We start from the raw sequence: 16950 nt of genomic DNA, 5'->3' as shown, positions 1-16950 counted from the left end.
TAGTAGTGTGTCTATTTGGAAAGGTCCAATACACTAGGTTGAATACTTGCTGTTACGCTACAATGTTCTATGGAAGCGTTCTAAAGAATATTTCTTCAAGTATTTAAATAGATCTATCTCTATCTTAATCATAGAATTCCATTTGTTTATTGCCAAAAAGTATCAGAGACTTTCGTACGTCAGCAAACCATATGCCCATTAATCATCCACGCGGAATAGGGCCGCAATGCGCCTTCATAAGCACTAAGGATTACTGATAACAGCCATCCTACAACGATTCCCAGCTTCAAAACACAAAAATGCCTCGCACAGAAACAAAGCACACAAACACATTCACCCGGCCAGGTGTAGTCACATACATTCTCCCAGAACCCCCATCTCCAACCGTCACCATTATCCTGCCCCCAAAGAGTACGTGGACATCAGGCTCGCACTGGCACGAAAATCACACCGAATACTTGCGCGTCATACAAGGAGCAGCCAGAGTCACCATCCAGAACCGTACCTGCACGTACCGTCCATCCGATGGGATCATTACAATCCCCAAGTTTGCCGTCCACGAGTGGAGTCGCGTTCTTGACGGCGACCCCGATGTCGACGACGAACTGATCGTCCAGGAGTGGACCGATCCCGCGGATGGATTGAAAGAAGTCTTCTTTCGAAACTTGAATAGTGTTATACTAGGGCATAGTGGGAAGGGCTGGCTTGGAAGCGTGATGTTTATGCTTCAGTTGTGGATAATTTTTCATAGGTTGGACAATTGGCCTGTAATTATGGATGGGCCGTTCTATGCGCGATGGCTGCTTACGCATGTCGTGGTGGGGATTGGGGGTCGATTTGGAGCATTGTGTGGTCTTCGGGCTGTTTATGATGAATATACGCCCAGCGAGTTGATTGAGAGGAAAAGTAGATGACAACTTGCCCGTAAGAGCTACTTCAGACATTCCATCAAATATAACCTTGTTTCGAGCCTTGTCGTTTCCCAGGTTTCTGGAGAACCCAGCCTTTTCCCACTAAAATGTGCGTCTCATGTGTGCTATCAGACTTTAACCGCACTGGCTACTCATCAGCATCAGGATAGCGGCCGCAGCGCATGGCACCATGGGCTGCTTTGAGCTTGGAGAACCGGAAGCTTGGGTGGCCCTGTACCATCGATGAGATGCATCTTGTGCATTCGTGAGGTAGGAATATTAGTAGAATATTGCACAGAACAGCATTATTTGCCTGGAGATGAATCTCAACGCAGAATTGGCCCTGATGGCGCAGAACCACGTCCTGAAACCTGGCCTCAGGTAGGCTCATTCTTGCCGGATTGTCACATAGCAGGCATGTTTGTGTCCTTCGGATTCTAGATATCGAACCTTTCTAATACCATGATTATCATGGTTCGCCCTAAGCTTGCGACCGGGCTCCGTTGAAGGTTGGAGAGCACACTTTGATGGCGACATATTGCTCGAATTTTTGATCTTGAGTCAGCCATGTCATCGAGTGTGTGCAGTGGCCGAGATTTGTGAACCACCTGATGGCGATCGCGAAACCGGACCCTGACCGCTGTGGGGTGATAACTCCCCACTCTATAGCTTTCTACTCCATGATTCCTTTGCGTCCTCGATGGACTCGTAGGAACGACGGAAGGAAGTGACATTTCTTGGTGTTCGACAGCAGTAAATGCCACGAAATGGATTGTGGAAGCACAGTCTTCCGGGATCTGTAACGACGACGGAATACTGAACGCGAGTGAAAGTTCAAAGAAGTATCGAAATTGGACTTCCCATGATTCGGTCAGCCTACAAGCTACAATCCATTTTAGTAGAAGCCGGTATTAGAAGACTGGCCTATTTCAGTTGCTCCCCGGCGCGTTAAGCACAGGCGGCGCGCCAAGTGAGGCTTCTCATGCTATCCAGGTTGGTATAGCAACGCGAATATAGTTTGACTGCGACACAATGCTTTTATTTGCAATAGAATGCGATTTATGCTATTTGACCTCGGGAGTTCTTTGTTGTTTTGGATGAAATACACTCGTCCGAGGTAACGTGGGTTAATGTCACGTGTAAGATATCACCGATATATATTTTCGCGTAACCGCTATAGCTACTTGTAGTACCCTTCTATAGGATATTGTTATTCGGCACTTTCCAGATTCTGTTTGTTAATTCTTAGTACTGATTATATGTTATTTCTTACTGAAGGAAATCGATCCATTTGTTCATGAAATATCCTATATATATCCAAGTTTAACCTGAGTAGGGCGTACATCAACATCAAGACAGCAACATGATTATGCACATAAAACCCCAACATAACCAGAGTAGCTCCAAGCTAACCCAGTCACAGATCACCCCAGTTTCGCTCGACGAGGTAACAATTTCCCTCAATTATCCGACCGACGGGGTTAGACGCCCGGGTAGACATACTCGACTCGGCAGAAATAATGGAGTCTTAGCAGTACTTTTTACTTAATAATAATTTAGACCTACGGCGATGCACTTTATCTGCTTATGTAGATCCACTGCCTTCCCGGGCAAGTTAAACACCTTTCCCCGCATGAGATTTGCCAATTCCGTAGCTTTACTCACCATGGTTGTTTCTTGGAGGATTCTGTTCTTCCGTAAGATGCCGAGAGGGGGAACTAGACCAGTTTGTTGTTTTCGGTGAGATTTGGTATGTTCTTCGATGCCTGGCAACGTGATCATACGGTCTGTATTGCTAAGCGAGGAGGATTGGGTTAATTAAATGGGAAAGCGGTGACGATTTGCTTTTAGATTTTCCCTGTATCATTTTGGGTTGCTGGGAGAGCATGGAAAAGGGATCTACCGCGATGAGGTTTTCCCTTTACCCCAACCTGGAGGACGATTGAAAAACATCGGACGAGAACCGAGTCGAACCCTTGGACGTGCAGGGTCACAGGACCAGGACACGGAGAACAGCCGGGGCCGAGGCCTCAGGCACCGAGACTTCCAGCCTTACTGTACCTTAGCGTGATTCCTGGTTCTCCAAATCTGGACCCGCCGGCTTCTCTGTTTCCCCCCACCGAGAACGGAGGCATCTGTCGACCATTCGAAATTGTGGGCTTCCACCCGCTCACATCGGCCCGAGACGGGTTGGTTTGGCTAGCAGCGAGGCCCAAGACGTGTCATGTGAAGAAGGCCATTGCTAGTCGTCAGGTTACTCAGTACTTAATACTTAATACTAACTCACGGTTCATCGGATTCCGACATCGATGCCAACAATGATACGATCGGTGTATACATGACAGACGAGGGACCTGTGAAGGGCGATCGACTGTCTCTTCGGATCTCATTGGAGTTCATCTCTTATCTGCATTGCAATCCCTGTTCACAGAATTTTCTTGAACGCCTTCTGGAAGTCTCGGTGATGCTCCAGGGGTCAGCCGGTGCGGGTGTCGAATCATGGCTGGGCAAACGTTCCGGACTTTACCGTGTGTGTGTGTTTGTGTGGCTCAGAACCTCGTTCCTTTGAAAGGCTGCCTCGGAACCACCAATCAAGCTCACGTTACTGGAACCAAATTTTTCTTGGGTTGATGTGGCAGTTCCACGTATGAACTTGGAAACGTACCTGGGGCAATTGGAAGATTGGATGTTGTACTCCGTATATGTATCAATCCTCAAAACCAATGTACTAGTGCTCAGTGGACAAACGACGCAACGAGGCATTTAACAAATACTCACAGACATATGAGGGGATATGCGGAGATCAATCAGAAACCGTCGGCTTCAGTCCCGAGCTGCGAATCAATCACCGTGCCGGGTAATTTTACGCATTCCAGGGGCGGTGTGTCTTGGTTCCAGTGGCCAGCGTGACTTGTCCGAGTTTTTTTCTTTTTATTTTTAGTTTTATTCATGTTTATTAGGTATTATTATTACGAGGACAGAGTATTCTGGCTGTCTCGCAGGGTGGCCTGTCAGCGAAGAAGTATGCAATGATTGGCAGCCTCAGGTTATTACCCGGCGTATCTGATCTTCAAGAGGCAAAAAGGTAAAAACAAAAAAAAAAAAAAGTAGAAGATAAAAAAGGAACCAGAAAATAAAATAGAGACAAACCTTTTTTTGTTTTTTTTCCCTCATAGAACGGCCGAAAATTCATTCAAGACAAAGCCAACACAGTCATTGTTCATCCCCAGAACAACTGATCTTCTTTGGTACTATCACTTTACGCTTCCCCCCATTTTTTCTTCCCTAACTAATTTCCGTTCTCCACACACTTTCCCTTATCCCAACCCAACCCCTTCATAATTCCATTCTTTTCCTGTTTGGATCCCTTGGGTTGACCTTCCTAGTTAGTGTTCATCTGTCCTGGAGCTTGGTTCCTTCAGTGACTTGCATCAATTGCTTGCTTCCTTTCGTTTTTTGCGTTCGTATATAAATATATCACAATGACTGTCAAGGACACGGTAAAAGAGTCCTTGGTTGGCTCCAGTACGGATCAGTCACAACCATCACACCAGGCCAAGACGAATTTCATTCGTCACGCACGCAAGGATGAGGGCACCGGAGACTTGTACATGACGGAAGACGATTTCATCGATGCTATTGCCCCCAAGCATGAGGATTATGTGAGTGTGGTGCTGTTTTCATGTTGCGACAACGATGATGTGTCATCGCCGTTGCGGAGCTCGCATGACCTTCAGCTAACATGACAATTCGCCCTTTCTAGCACAAGATCAAGCGTGAACATTACGGAATCCTCTTTAAGGTTGCGGATCGCAAGCAGACTGGCAAGCTCAGCCTCAGCGATTGGGCAACCTTCGAGAACCTCCTCACGAAGCCCGATGCCGAATATGAGATCGCCTTCCGTTTGTTCGATACCGACGGCACAGGCGCCGTGAAGTGGGAAACCTTCAAGAATCTGTATAACGTGAACAAGGATAAGGACAGCATTCCTTTTGATTGGAACTCGGAATGGGCCTCCCTCTACACCGGACGCACGAAGAGTCGCCATGACATGACTTACCCGCAATTCGCGCAAATGCTCCGAGGCTTGCAAGGGGAGCGCATCCGCCAAGCTTTCCACATCTTTGACAAGGACGGTGATGGCTACATCGAGCCCGAAGACTTCCAGCGCATTATCCTGGAAACCTCGAAACACAAGCTGTCCGACTACGTGTTGGAGCACCTTCCCAGTCTGTGCAACATCTCCACCGGCACCAAGATCTCGTATGCCACCGTCCGTGCCTTCCAGAATATCATGCGCGAGATGGACATGATCGATGTCATTGTGCGTGAGGCCACCCAGAAGAGTGATGATGGGAAGATCACCCGCGCCGACTTCCTGAACGAGGCGGCCCGAATCACTCGCTTCTCCCTGTTCACCCCCATGGAAGCAGACATCTTGTTCCACTTCGCGGGCCTGGATGCCCCCTCCGGCCGTCTCGCTCAAAAGGATTTCGCCAAGGTCATCGACGCATCATGGCGGATGCCCCTTGCCATTGCTGGTCAAGCCGCCGTCTCAACCGCTCATAAGGCGGCGGACAAGACCAAGTCGGTCTTGTACAACGTGTTGGAGTCGGTTCACCATTTCGCGCTGGGCAGTTTGGCAGGAGCTTTTGGTGCCTTCATGGTCTACCCCATTGACTTGGTCAAGACTCGTATGCAGAACCAGCGGTCTACGCGCGTCGGCGAAAGACTGTACAACAACTCACTCGACTGTGCGCGCAAGGTTATCCGTAATGAGGGTTTCACCGGCCTGTATTCCGGAGTTATCCCTCAGCTGATTGGTGTTGCGCCTGAGAAGGCCATCAAGCTGACGGTCAACGACTTGGTCCGTGGCCATTTTACGAATAAGGAGAATGGCAAGATTTGGTATCCGTACGAGATCCTTGCCGGTGGTACGGCCGGTGGTTGCCAAGTGGTAAGTTGCACTGCATCCCACCGTTACGCCATCGCTCTGGACTCACCGCTAACCCTCCCTAGATTTTCACCAACCCTCTTGAAATCGTCAAGATTCGTCTGCAGGTTCAGGGTGAAATTGCGAAGAATGTCGAGGGTGCCCCTCGTCGTTCGGCCCTGTGGATTGTGAAGAACTTGGGTCTGGTCGGTCTGTACAAGGGAGCCAGTGCCTGTTTGCTGCGTGATGGTAAGAAGGACCCTATCTGCCCTTGCCTGTTTGGGACCCATAATCTAATCGATGTGACTCGGTAGTTCCGTTCTCTGCGATTTACTTCCCGACCTACGCTCACCTGAAGAGCGGCTTCTTTGGCGAATCGCCCACCCACAAGCTCGGTGTCGTGCAGTTGCTGACTGCCGGTGCGATCGCTGGTATGCCTGCCGCATATCTGACTACCCCGTGCGATGTCATCAAGACCCGTCTCCAGGTTGAGGCTCGTAAGGGCGAGGTCGGATACACTGGTCTGCGTCATTGTGCCCAGACGATCTTGAAGGAGGAGGGCTTTAAGGCCTTCTTCAAGGGTGGTCCTGCCCGTATCGTTCGTTCTTCTCCTCAGTTCGGTTTCACTCTCGCGTCATATGAACTTCTGCAGAAGTGGCTGCCCATGCCCGGCCAGGAAGAAGTCACCCCAACTGGACAGATCGAGCCCGGTGTCGGCCTCCAGGGCGCCAAGGCTCCTCTGCCATACCTCAGATCTAGAAACGCCCTGAAGCTGATCCTGGATCTCGACGAGAACATTGGCCGTGTCAAGATTCCTCAGGCCGACAAATGGCCCAAGTTTATGCAGACACCCAGTACTAACTAAAGCATGACTTTGTATTCACTAGCGACGTTTCGGTTCCGTTTTTGCCTTCTTTTGTCTTCGATTGGAAATACCTTCTGCTCTCTCTCTTTTGTTTGTCTGAACTGTTTCCTTTTGGCTTAGTACCCGGGGTTCTGATTGGAAGGCCATTTCTTTTTCTCTTATGCCCGTACAGAATCACCTTGCATTTGCACATTGTATCAAAAAGGAATAGACCGGGGAAGGGATAGAGATTTGCACTATTCCCGAATTGCATGAGATGTCCTAGACCGTGTGAATTTGTCCTATATACGAATGTACAGGTACCAACTGTGTGATATGTACCTTGATTTGGTGTGAATTGTGTGAATTATATGTTATGAATTGGACATCAAACACATGTAATATATACCAGAGTAATACGATTGTAGGTCCAAAGGGTGTGGGTATCATAAAATCTTGTAAGAGCTGGTCCAGACCCGTATATATACATAGGAAGTGTATGTGTAAGTGGAAAACAATTTCTCAACCAGGTGACCTTGAATATACCCGTCGTTAGCCCATTTATACAGCACCGCTAAAATCAATGCAACCTACCGCTTATCAAGAGATGCAGAACGGCCAGATTAATGACCAATCACAGTAACGCCGCATCAGCAGCATAGTAGGTGACTCACGAGGTTTCCATACTCTCCGGTCGGAGCCCCCCGTATTGGTTAAATGCCAAGATATACAGCTGAAATTTGTACCCCCAAGCTGGCTAATCCCATGGAAAGTACTCTCAGAAGAAATTGATCTTCCGTCTCGAGGGGCTATTTGCAGGTGGCTCCTCATTTCCGGCGCCTTCAGCAGGCATAACTGGGTCTTTTTGCGAGTTCTCCACCTGCTGTTCTTTCGACTGAGATTGTTGATCCGGCTCCTGATCCTTCGACTTCTGATGCCATAACGAGTCCTCCTCCTCGATCTCATGCAGAACTAGCCAGCAGAAGTTAGTAACCAACCCTCGATGCAAAAGAACGAGAACTAACTCTCTTCCCACTCCCTCTCCTTGCCCTGATCGCCAGTCCCCAGTAATCGCTCCACGTCTACCTTCTCACCATTCTTCACCCGCTCAATGACTTCTCGTAGAAGCGTGATCTTAGCGTCTGTCGTCCGCGTGTATGCGCGGTAGTCGTTCTTCAGCGCGATCATCCGGATCGCTTGTGATCCAATCAAGATGAATATGATGATGTAGAAGCTAGCGGGGTTCCATTCTTTCGATTTCGCTGACTCGGCCGTTTTTTCTTTGGAACCGCGGTTTCGGATGAATTTAGGGACCATGGAGCTCCAGATCGAGGCTTGGGCTAATCGTGGGACTCTCGTGGATTCGAAACGAATTTGGTGTGACGTTCGGATAGGAGTGTGCCCCACAAGCTGGGGTGTAGCTCGTGCAATGGAGAGTAACCGGGTAGGAAGTCTCGTGAAAGACATGTTTGCCAGAATCTTGGGCGTATTGTGAGGGATTGCGACGTCGAATTCACAATTGAAGCCATTGAGATATTGAAAAGAGTCCCGGGACATCGGAGTCTCGGAGCCTTGGCACCGCTAGACCACTCTGGGTGTAGTGGCTCCCATGTTGCTACGACAACGGCCATTTGGCTTGGCTTACGGCAAGCGATAACCATCACAGATGTCACGGAGACAAGCCACACAAGCGACCACGTTATCGAACATTCCGAATGGCCTGAACTACTAACTTATCATACTCACAGCAAGGATACAACTGTACCAATGGCGGTCACCTCCCTTCTCTCCGATTCCTCGGTGGAATCGGTGAAGCAGGCCGTTCGCTCCACGTCAACATGTTCGAATGCCACCGTCATCTCCCTCCAGACGCTTTTCCGCGGACTATCGAAGACGTCACCGGAGTCTGATAAAACCACAGTGAAGAGGGGAACTAGGACGACGAAAACCACAGCGACTTCCACTCGGCCGAAGTCGTCGAGAGGGACGAAGGTCTCCGCACATGAAGCGGCCATCAACACAGTCGTGGAAATGGATGCTGCGCGTTTGTCATTTCAAGAGAAGCTCGTCCTCGCCACGGATGTCTTTAACACCACCCTCAAAACCCTCTCGGATGCATCCAAGCTACCTGCTAAACGCGATGAAGCTCGGGCTCGGACCGCGTGTAGCTCCCCCTCGCCGAGTCGTGGCGCGAAATCGCCCAGAAAGCTGAAGACGTCACAGGAGGATGAACTGGATACTGGGCTGGCGGCTGTGGCGGAATGTGCAAGTATGGCTTTGTCGTCTCTACGGAGCTTAAAAGGGGAGCAATCTGGCCAGCAGGATGGATTTCCGAACATGCAGCTGGAGCAAGGTGCATGCGTCTTGGCGGGGAGGTATCTGTCACTGGGGCTGAATGACATGGCTTCTAAAGAACTGAGAGGACTTAAGAGAAGGCTACAACAATATCTGGACAGCCAGGCTACAATGCGATCAAAAACTACGAGCAGGAGGAAAAATGAGGTTCAGGAGGAGGAAAGCGCCAAAGAACGGATGTCTGACTTGCTTACATTTGCCAATTTTGACCACGCCGGTCCGGTGCTAAGCGTGCTTGTTCCCTTTCAATCTAATACCCTACGGCTGATAGCATCGGAAAAGAAACTTGCAACTGTCCAGAAAGTCGCGTCCTCACTGCAGTTGTCCGAATTGAGCAGCCCAGCGAATGTCATCGTGGCGGCCACGGAATCGGGTGCTCTCACCACAGATAAAGCAGCACTTCAACTCCAACTGCTCTCCAATACTGTGTTATCCCTAGCCGGAGTCCAGCAGCCATCGAATCGTCTCACAACACGCGATCGTCTGAAGCCATCCACTTCGTTGTCCCTTCAGTTACTGTCCTTGGAGATCCGATGCATGAGCTGGAAGCTGTCTGGTCATACCTGTGATGAAGGCAAAGAGATGTGGGACCCATTGACGCGATACCTTGCCAACTACTCTCACCACAGCAAGGGTATCGAGAAAGCCGAGTTTGCGTCCATTTATAAAACAATCATTCGACTTCAGACCGCTGTTGCTAACACGCAAAAGCGCACCACGGCTAGTCTGAGAGACAATGTCTCGGTTGCCCGAATTGCTACTATATTAGGTCACCTTGCTCAAGAGGCTGGATGCTTTGACGAAGCTCTGAAGCTTTTCACCGAAGCTGTCAACCCACTCTCAAGCGGACAATGCCTCTCGCTCGCCACTGTTCGTTGCAAGATTGCAACTTTGCACCTTCAAGCTAACAAATCTTCCAAACCATCGCTCAACAAGGTTACGAATGTTGTATCTGATGCGACCTCCTCACTGAGCATGCCCTTGAAAGGGAGTCTCAGTGACCTCGACGAGCTGCTGGTTGAAGCAGCAAAACTGAAAAAGCTTACCATGAGCGCCTATGGAGACTTGGTTACCAAGGCAGGGGAAAAGAATGGTATTGACATTTCCCAAATATACGAATATCTCCCCGCTTTCTTGCGGTTTTTGCGTCGCTACGTTGGTCGACCATCTTCGTCCGATAATGAGCCAAAGGAGGATGACTTATTTCTTACGCGGGTTCGCGCGTGCAGAAACATTGTCCTCTCGGCAGTGGACTCAGCGCTCGCTGTCGGTAAATTCTCAATCATGTCACAACGGCCTCCCTGGGAAGATGTGCTTTCCGCATTGACCGACTGCCAGCGTCTTTTGACGGCTATTGACGTCGTGGACGAAGAAGCTGATCCGTCAGTACTCGATCAAATTGGTGCGGCATTCGTTCGGCTGTCAAATCTGTTTTGGTCACGTTATCTGAAGGAGAAAGAGCGTGGGAAGGGATATAGTGAGCTGGTGCCTCTTGTGAAGCACTCTGCACATCTTTTGTCCAGTTGCTCACCAGAACAACGAATCACGGGGTTCGCGGCTTTGAAGTATGAACGCCTTGCGTATCTTTACATGGAAGGAAACAGGGGCGCAGAAGCCGAGCAGGCCTTCTCCCAGGCCATCCAAGAGCATATTGACACAGGAGTGTTGGACGGCTTGGTTTCCAGTCCCAACTTTCCTCACCGAACTTGCCAGGATCCCAAAAGTAACGGGTTCATGCTTGGTCGAGTCCTTACCGCATACCTGAAGTTGCAACTGAGGCTGCGTGGGAAGTCAAAGTCTACCGGGTTCTTTGACGACGAGTCGCAATCGCTACTGGTGAGAGGCCATATCATGGAATGGCAAATGGGCATTCTGGCAGAGCTACATTCCCATGCTTCCAGCGATGAAGCCTTTCGATCACACTTTACTTGCCTTGTGTCCAAGCTGCTTGGGCTGTACGATCCGGAGATTTACCCCATTCGTCGGTTACGAGTAGTCTTGGGCGGGCTGCGTTCGTCCCTGGAACGCCCGAACTGTTTGGAGTCGACAGTATTACACAAATTGCACGAGGAAGGTCTGGAGGCTATCGAGGCTGGGGACTACGCCAAGATGGTGCTCTGGCGACTTTAGCGACTCATTTGCATAATTCTGTGCGTCTGAGCGTTGGCCTTCTGCAGGGGGATTTACAGCCTGAAACTCTCAACCTCATGATATCGTCGTGGACCTCTTTGATGCGCAACTGCAACAATGGAGTTACCTTGATCCAATACGTTGGCGATGTTGAACACTACCTCCTCCAGCTGAAGGCTATAGTTGACTACACAGAAATCCATGGGCTTTGGAAGCTCCAGCTTTCAACGCTCGAGCTGGTCTTACGAGTCACGGAGCTTCAAGAAGGCGGTGACTTTTCTGAAGCCATCATCGTAATCGCGCGTCTGGTACAGCAGTATTGTCGACTTGGATACTGCAAAAAGGCCGGCGATCTTCTAACTCGCGCAGAGCAGTACCTCGGCCCTAACGTCTCTTGCCTGGCCACCCTATCACACAAACTGGCACGGGTAGCCTTCCTTATCGAAATAGGCGAGACTGAGAAGGCGGCGGCCACCCTATCAGCAGCTAGAAGTCTCTACGAGTCAAACCAGAAAAAGCAAGATTTGAACGGCTGCTCTGTTCTGGCCAAGATTGCCTGGGAACGATTGGTCGCGGATGCGGCCTTTATGAGCTCACAGCTCTCCTTCGCTCAGGGGGTTATCAAGGACGCCCTCTTTTTTGCTAAGCTATCTGTGCGGTTGAACTGCAGGATCTGGGCTAAGGTTGAGAAAATCTCGCAGAGGAAACAGGAAAAGAGTTTGCCTGTGCCCGTTATTTCCGTAGGGGATAGCTCCGAGCTTGACAACGTTGTTGAAACCATGGCCAAGCTTGATGTATCACAGGCGAACCATACAACGACTTCTGTCTATACACAGGGAGCCCCTTTTTGGCCGCACATCGGCTCGCATCACACCTCTCTCTTGAACCTTGCGAGTCTATCTGCACACCACGGCCTGTTCCAGGATGCCATCTACTACGGCGAGCAGGCGTTGAAGATTAACAAGACCCTGAACGCGCCTGTTCGTTTGATCAATTCTCAAGCGCAACTTGGGTCACATTGGATTCTCGGGGGGCATATCTCTGAAGGTCAAGAGCTCCTCACAGCTGCCGAGACATTGTCGAAGCAGCTAGAGAGTAGTGTTGAACTCGCATCGCTGCAGATAGGTCTTGCCTCTCTTTACAGAGCGCAGGGCCACTACCGTGAGGAACTTCAGGCCCTTCTGGAGGCGGACCGGATCATGAATGAATTTGGCAGTCCGGATGTCTCTGATGCGGCTTCAGTTTCCTCGGGTGTCCCAGAACTAGAAGACAAAATGGAGAGTCTCCGAATCCGACCGGCTAGTAGAAGGACGAAGCAGCCCGCCGCGACCACTCGGCGGACCCGTGCCACTACCTCAACTCGGAAACCCACCAAGGCAGATGCCACCCCTTCGAAAGCCGCCGATACCGTCACTGAATCACAGTCCCTGCTGCAGATCAGAAGCGACATCCTACGGCAACAGGCCGCTTGCTGCCGCTCTTTACGAGATTTCGAGAAAGCCTCATGTTTGCTCAACAACGCCCGGAAATATGCAGTCTCTAGGGACAGTCAGATTTCCGTGCATCTTGGAGAAAGTGAGCATTTCCTCGCCGAGGCTATTCGCCACTTTGCTTCTCATGCTGTATACTGTGTTCTTCCCGAGTCGACCATTTCGCTGCCTTCCCTGCAATCCCCAAGTAAGACTACCGGTACATCCAAGGCTGCCACCAAAAATACGGCCCGAAAGCCTCGCGCCCCCGCCAGAGGGACACGGTCCCGAGCGCAGACCGCAAGCGAAGACTTTGCTGTGATGCTTTCCAAGGCTGGCGATTGTCTTAACAATGTGTTTTCTACTGCTACCACCGTGGGCTCCACGTTGGATAGCCACTCTGCGTCACGCCTGATGAGTCGTATCTCCATGCTGTCTCATGTTACGGCCGCTGAGAGCACATCCGCCTGGTCGCAGCCTCCAGCCAATGTTAATGGTAAGTCTACAAGTCCTCCTTTGCCTATCACCTTCTAACCCGGATAGAACTTGGCCGTATCGGTGCCTTTACGCGCGAGCATACCGCTATTGACCTTGACAAGCAGCTGGCGGAATACAACGACCCGCTTCTTTGGCCTACACCCTCCGCAATGACGGCGGACCCCGAGGATCTGTGTAGCTCGAAATTTGCAGAAGAATATATCGATATCCTGCCCGACAATTGGAATGTCCTTTCTTTATCGTTGAGCGCAGACCGGAGTGAGTTCATTGTCTCACGACTACATCAAGGTCGTTCGCCCTTCCTTCTGCGGCTTCCGTTGAAGAGAGGCAATTCTGAGGAGGAGGATGAACAGTTTACTTTCGACGACGGACGTGAGGAGATGCAGGAACTGATCAAACTGGCTAACGAAAGTTCCCACGCGGCTAAAGCCCAAACGGATCGGCAAATGAAGAAGGACTGGTGGAGAAACCGGGAGGCTCTAGATCGCCGGATGGAGACTCTGTTGCAAAACATTGAGAATGTATGGTTCGGGGGATTCCGAGGCATTTTCTCCCCCCTGCCCCATGATACTACCTCTCTAGCACGATTCGCGTCTTCATTCCAGACCATCTTAGACAAACACCTTCCCTCTCGCCAGAAGGGCGGTCGGGCGGAGGGGCCGCGCCTGACGCTGCACCCAAACGTGCTGGAACTGTTTATCGGTGTCGCGGACCTGGACGACCAAGAAGATCCGGAGGAGACGCTGATGGACCTTCTATACTTCGTGGTGGATATCCTACAGTTCCAGGGCGAGCGCAATGCCTACGATGAGATTGATTTTGATATGATGGTGGTTGAAACCCTTGACGCGGTTCGGGCCTACCATGACGCCGCCAGCAACCGCCGGGGTAAACACACCCCCAACCATACCGTCTTGGTTCTCGATAAATCCCTCCACCTCTTCCCGTGGGAATCTCTCCCATGTCTACAAGGATTCCCCGTGTGCCGCGTGCCGTCCTTGGAATGTCTACGTGACCGAGTTCTGCAGTTTCAGGACAAGCGGAACTCTGACCTTAGCCGGGGCGTGGGCATTGATCGCCATAGTGGCACCTACATTCTCAACCCTACTGGCGATCTTCGCACGACACAGGGCACGTTTGAGAAGGATCTGTCTGCGTTGCAGGGCTGGACTGGTATTATGCAGCGCGAGCCGAGCGAAGACGAGTTCAAGCGCGGCCTGGAGACGACGAATCTCTTCCTGTACTTTGGACACGGCAGTGGTGCGCAATACATTCGAGGGCGGACGGTCAAGCGACTGGAGCAATGTGCCGTTGCGTTCCTGATGGGATGCAGCAGTGGTACCTTGACGGAGGCGGGCGAGTACGAGCCTTACGGCACGCCGATGAACTATCTGCACGCTGGCAGCCCCGCGCTCGTTGCGACCCTTTGGGACGTTACCGATAAGGATATCGATCGGTTTGCGCAGTCTACGTTTGATAAATGGGGCTTGTTTGATTCCGGATCGGACGGGGCAACCTTGGATGAAGCCGTGTCGCAGTCGCGACCGGCGTGTGTGTTGAAGTATTTGAACGGAGCGGCTCCAGTGATTTACGGTGTTCCATCGGTGTTTTTGGAATAAGCATCTGGGTAGTGTGAGCGTTTTGTTTTTGGATTCTTGATGATGATTGTTTTGGTTTGTTTTCTATGGTAGAGGAGCATTGTTATTCGGGCATTTTCATGGCGTGACGGTACCTTTTTCTTCATACCATACATAATATATGAGTATATTCGTTCCATTATGATCTCCTGGATCTCCTAAAAGAGTAAAAAGATCCCCGCGGTGGGGACCTTTGGTGCAAGAGGTTGTTGTGTGCGATGAGGGGAAGCTCTGATGATTTTATAGCCGGCAGACGATAAGTGAGCAGGAGGTGGGGAGTTCACTGACTGCCCCTCATCAATTCTGTTCCCCTCATCCACTCCTCATTGATCCACACGTCAATTTAACTCCCTCTCAGCCCCATAGAGTCCGGTTCTTTTCTTTTTTTTCCCTTCTCTTTTTTACGTCTTCACCAGTTCCGCATCCTCAATATCATTCTCTACCAAAAAGACCACATCATGTCCGTCACAACGCAAGCAACCATCGCCTCCTTCGGCGGAAAGCTGCTCAAGCTCAGCCATGCCGCCACCTCCACCCGTTGCGAAATGTCCTTCAACCTCTACCTGCCGCCCCAGGCCTTCCAGAACCCCTCGCAGAAAGTCCCCGTCCTCATCTACCTGTCCGGTCTGACCTGCACGGCCAACAATTGCTCCGAGAAGGGCTTCTTCCAGCACGGCGCCAGCAAGAAGGGTATCGCTGTGCTTTACCCGGACACCAGCCCGCGTAGGTTGCCATAAACCATTGAGCCATGTCGACGAGAGAGGGGACAGCGGCTAACAAGGATGTAGGAGGATTGAACATTCAGGGCGAGGACGACTCCTGGGACTTCGGCACCGGTGCCGGATTCTACGTGGATGCCACCAAGGCGCCCTACCAGGGTGGCTACAACATGTACACCTACGTGACGGAGGAGCTGCCCAAGACCGTCTTTGCCGCGTTCCCTCAGCTGGATGAGAGCCGTGTCAGTATCACCGGTCACAGTATGGGTGGCCATGGTGCTCTGACCCTGGTATGTTCCTTTCTCTCGCGAATATCCCGGCTATGCATAGATATTGATAACGGATAGTTCCTCCGCAACCCGGGCAAGTACAAGTCCGTCTCCGCCTTTGCACCCATCTCCAACCCCATCAACTGCCCATGGGGCCAGAAGGCCTTCGGTGGCTACTTCGGCGAGGACCAGCAGGAGAAGTGGAAGGAGCACGACGCGACAGAGCTCGTGAAGAAGTGGAAGGGGCCGTTGGATGTGCTCATTGACGTGGTATGTCTTGTTTCTCTGCTGTGTTGGTGTAACTTGTGCTGACTGAAACAGGGTACCGGCGACAACTTCTACAAGCAGGGCCAGCTTCTGCCCGAGAACTTCGAGAAGGCGGCCAAGGAGGCCGGCGTCGAGGGCCTCAAGGTCCGCTACCAGCCGGACTATGACCACAGCTACTACACGATGGCGACGTTCGCGGACGACCACGTCGAGCACGCGGCCAAGTACTTGTTTGCATAGTGGGTTGATTTCCCTTTTCCAATCCCTGTTGTTGCATGGATCGTGATTGGATGCGTTTCTTTGTATCTGTGAATTGAATGTGCCTATAATGAATGACCGCGATGACTGGATGGAGCGTCTTCTGATGTTGGCAGCGATCGTCCGGCGAAATCCATGATCTAGATAAAATGAATTACGACTGCTCAGATGACCTGATCCCATTCGCGTAGATAGATTAGAAGGATGTATGTACATACCCGGTTAAACAATTAGACTCGGAGTACTCCACAAATGTTATTTCTCGTATCTAAACGTTCCCCAGATCGTGTCCAAGCATGACATCCAGACAATCCACAGTAGATAAAACCAAGAAAGGAGATAACTCGGCACAGAGTCGGACCCGACTCGGCGCAGTCGGAGCCGAAAAACCGTCAACATCAAACAAGTATGGGGGAGTCCCCGGCAAGGAACAAACGTCTTACGCAGATTTCCTTGACAATCCATGAATACCATGAATACCATGCACCGAGGATAAACCACACCAAAAGCTGAATACACTCCGAGCAAAATGAAAAGAAAAAAAAGAAAATGACATTCATGAATCTATCCTCTATAAGAGTCTGAGACTATACAGGCTATACCCCAGCATGCAACAACTCTCCTCTACCCAAGAAACCAAGCTCTACTCCCAATGACGCC

General features: G+C 50.7%; 5 protein-coding genes across 5 annotated transcripts; 4 read left to right on the top strand and 1 right to left on the bottom strand.

Annotated features, from left to right (window-relative positions):
• Nucleotides 1-299: 299 nt before the first annotated feature.
• ANOM_002436 (uncharacterized protein) lies at nucleotides 300-914 on the top strand (the record flags this gene model as incomplete). Its single annotated transcript, XM_015547693.1, has 1 exon — nucleotides 300-914. One exon carries the CDS (start codon nucleotides 300-302, stop codon nucleotides 912-914), a length of 615 nt encoding a protein of 204 aa, XP_015409950.1.
• A 3479-nt stretch (nucleotides 915-4393) lies between these two features.
• On the top strand, nucleotides 4394-6709 carry ANOM_002435 (citrin; the record flags this gene model as incomplete). Its single annotated transcript, XM_015547692.1, has 4 exons — nucleotides 4394-4573; nucleotides 4675-5868; nucleotides 5931-6093; nucleotides 6159-6709. 4 exons carry the CDS (start codon nucleotides 4394-4396, stop codon nucleotides 6707-6709), a joined length of 2088 nt encoding a protein of 695 aa, XP_015409931.1.
• A 757-nt stretch (nucleotides 6710-7466) lies between these two features.
• ANOM_002434 (DUF5321 domain-containing protein) lies at nucleotides 7467-8245 on the bottom strand (the record flags this gene model as incomplete). The annotated part of the gene is made up of 2 exons (XM_015547691.1): nucleotides 7467-7660; nucleotides 7714-8245. The coding sequence occupies 2 exons, from the start codon at nucleotides 8243-8245 to the stop codon at nucleotides 7467-7469; spliced, it is 726 nt and encodes a 241-aa protein (XP_015409949.1).
• Nucleotides 8246-8455: 210 nt separating this feature from the next.
• ANOM_002433 (C50 family peptidase) lies at nucleotides 8456-14759 on the top strand (the record flags this gene model as incomplete). The annotated part of the gene is made up of 3 exons (XM_015547690.1): nucleotides 8456-11155; nucleotides 11221-13138; nucleotides 13186-14759. 3 exons carry the CDS (start codon nucleotides 8456-8458, stop codon nucleotides 14757-14759), a joined length of 6192 nt encoding a protein of 2063 aa, XP_015409911.1.
• Nucleotides 14760-15235: 476 nt separating this feature from the next.
• Nucleotides 15236-16521, top strand: ANOM_002432 (putative esterase; the record flags this gene model as incomplete). Its single annotated transcript, XM_015547689.1, has 5 exons — nucleotides 15236-15500; nucleotides 15566-15786; nucleotides 15844-16035; nucleotides 16087-16322; nucleotides 16347-16521. 4 exons carry the CDS (start codon nucleotides 15236-15238, stop codon nucleotides 16270-16272), a joined length of 864 nt encoding a protein of 287 aa, XP_015409953.1. The 3' UTR covers nucleotides 16273-16322; nucleotides 16347-16521.
• Between the last annotated feature and the right edge of the window lie 429 nt (nucleotides 16522-16950).

The sequence above is a fragment of the Aspergillus nomiae genome (genome assembly GCF_001204775.2).
Source record: "Aspergillus nomiae NRRL 13137 chromosome Unknown contig00040, whole genome shotgun sequence".
NCBI lineage: Eukaryota > Fungi > Ascomycota > Eurotiomycetes > Eurotiales > Aspergillaceae > Aspergillus > Aspergillus nomiae.
The sequence above is the reverse complement of the archived record's forward strand: the minus strand, read 5'-3'. Positions and strand labels throughout refer to the sequence as shown.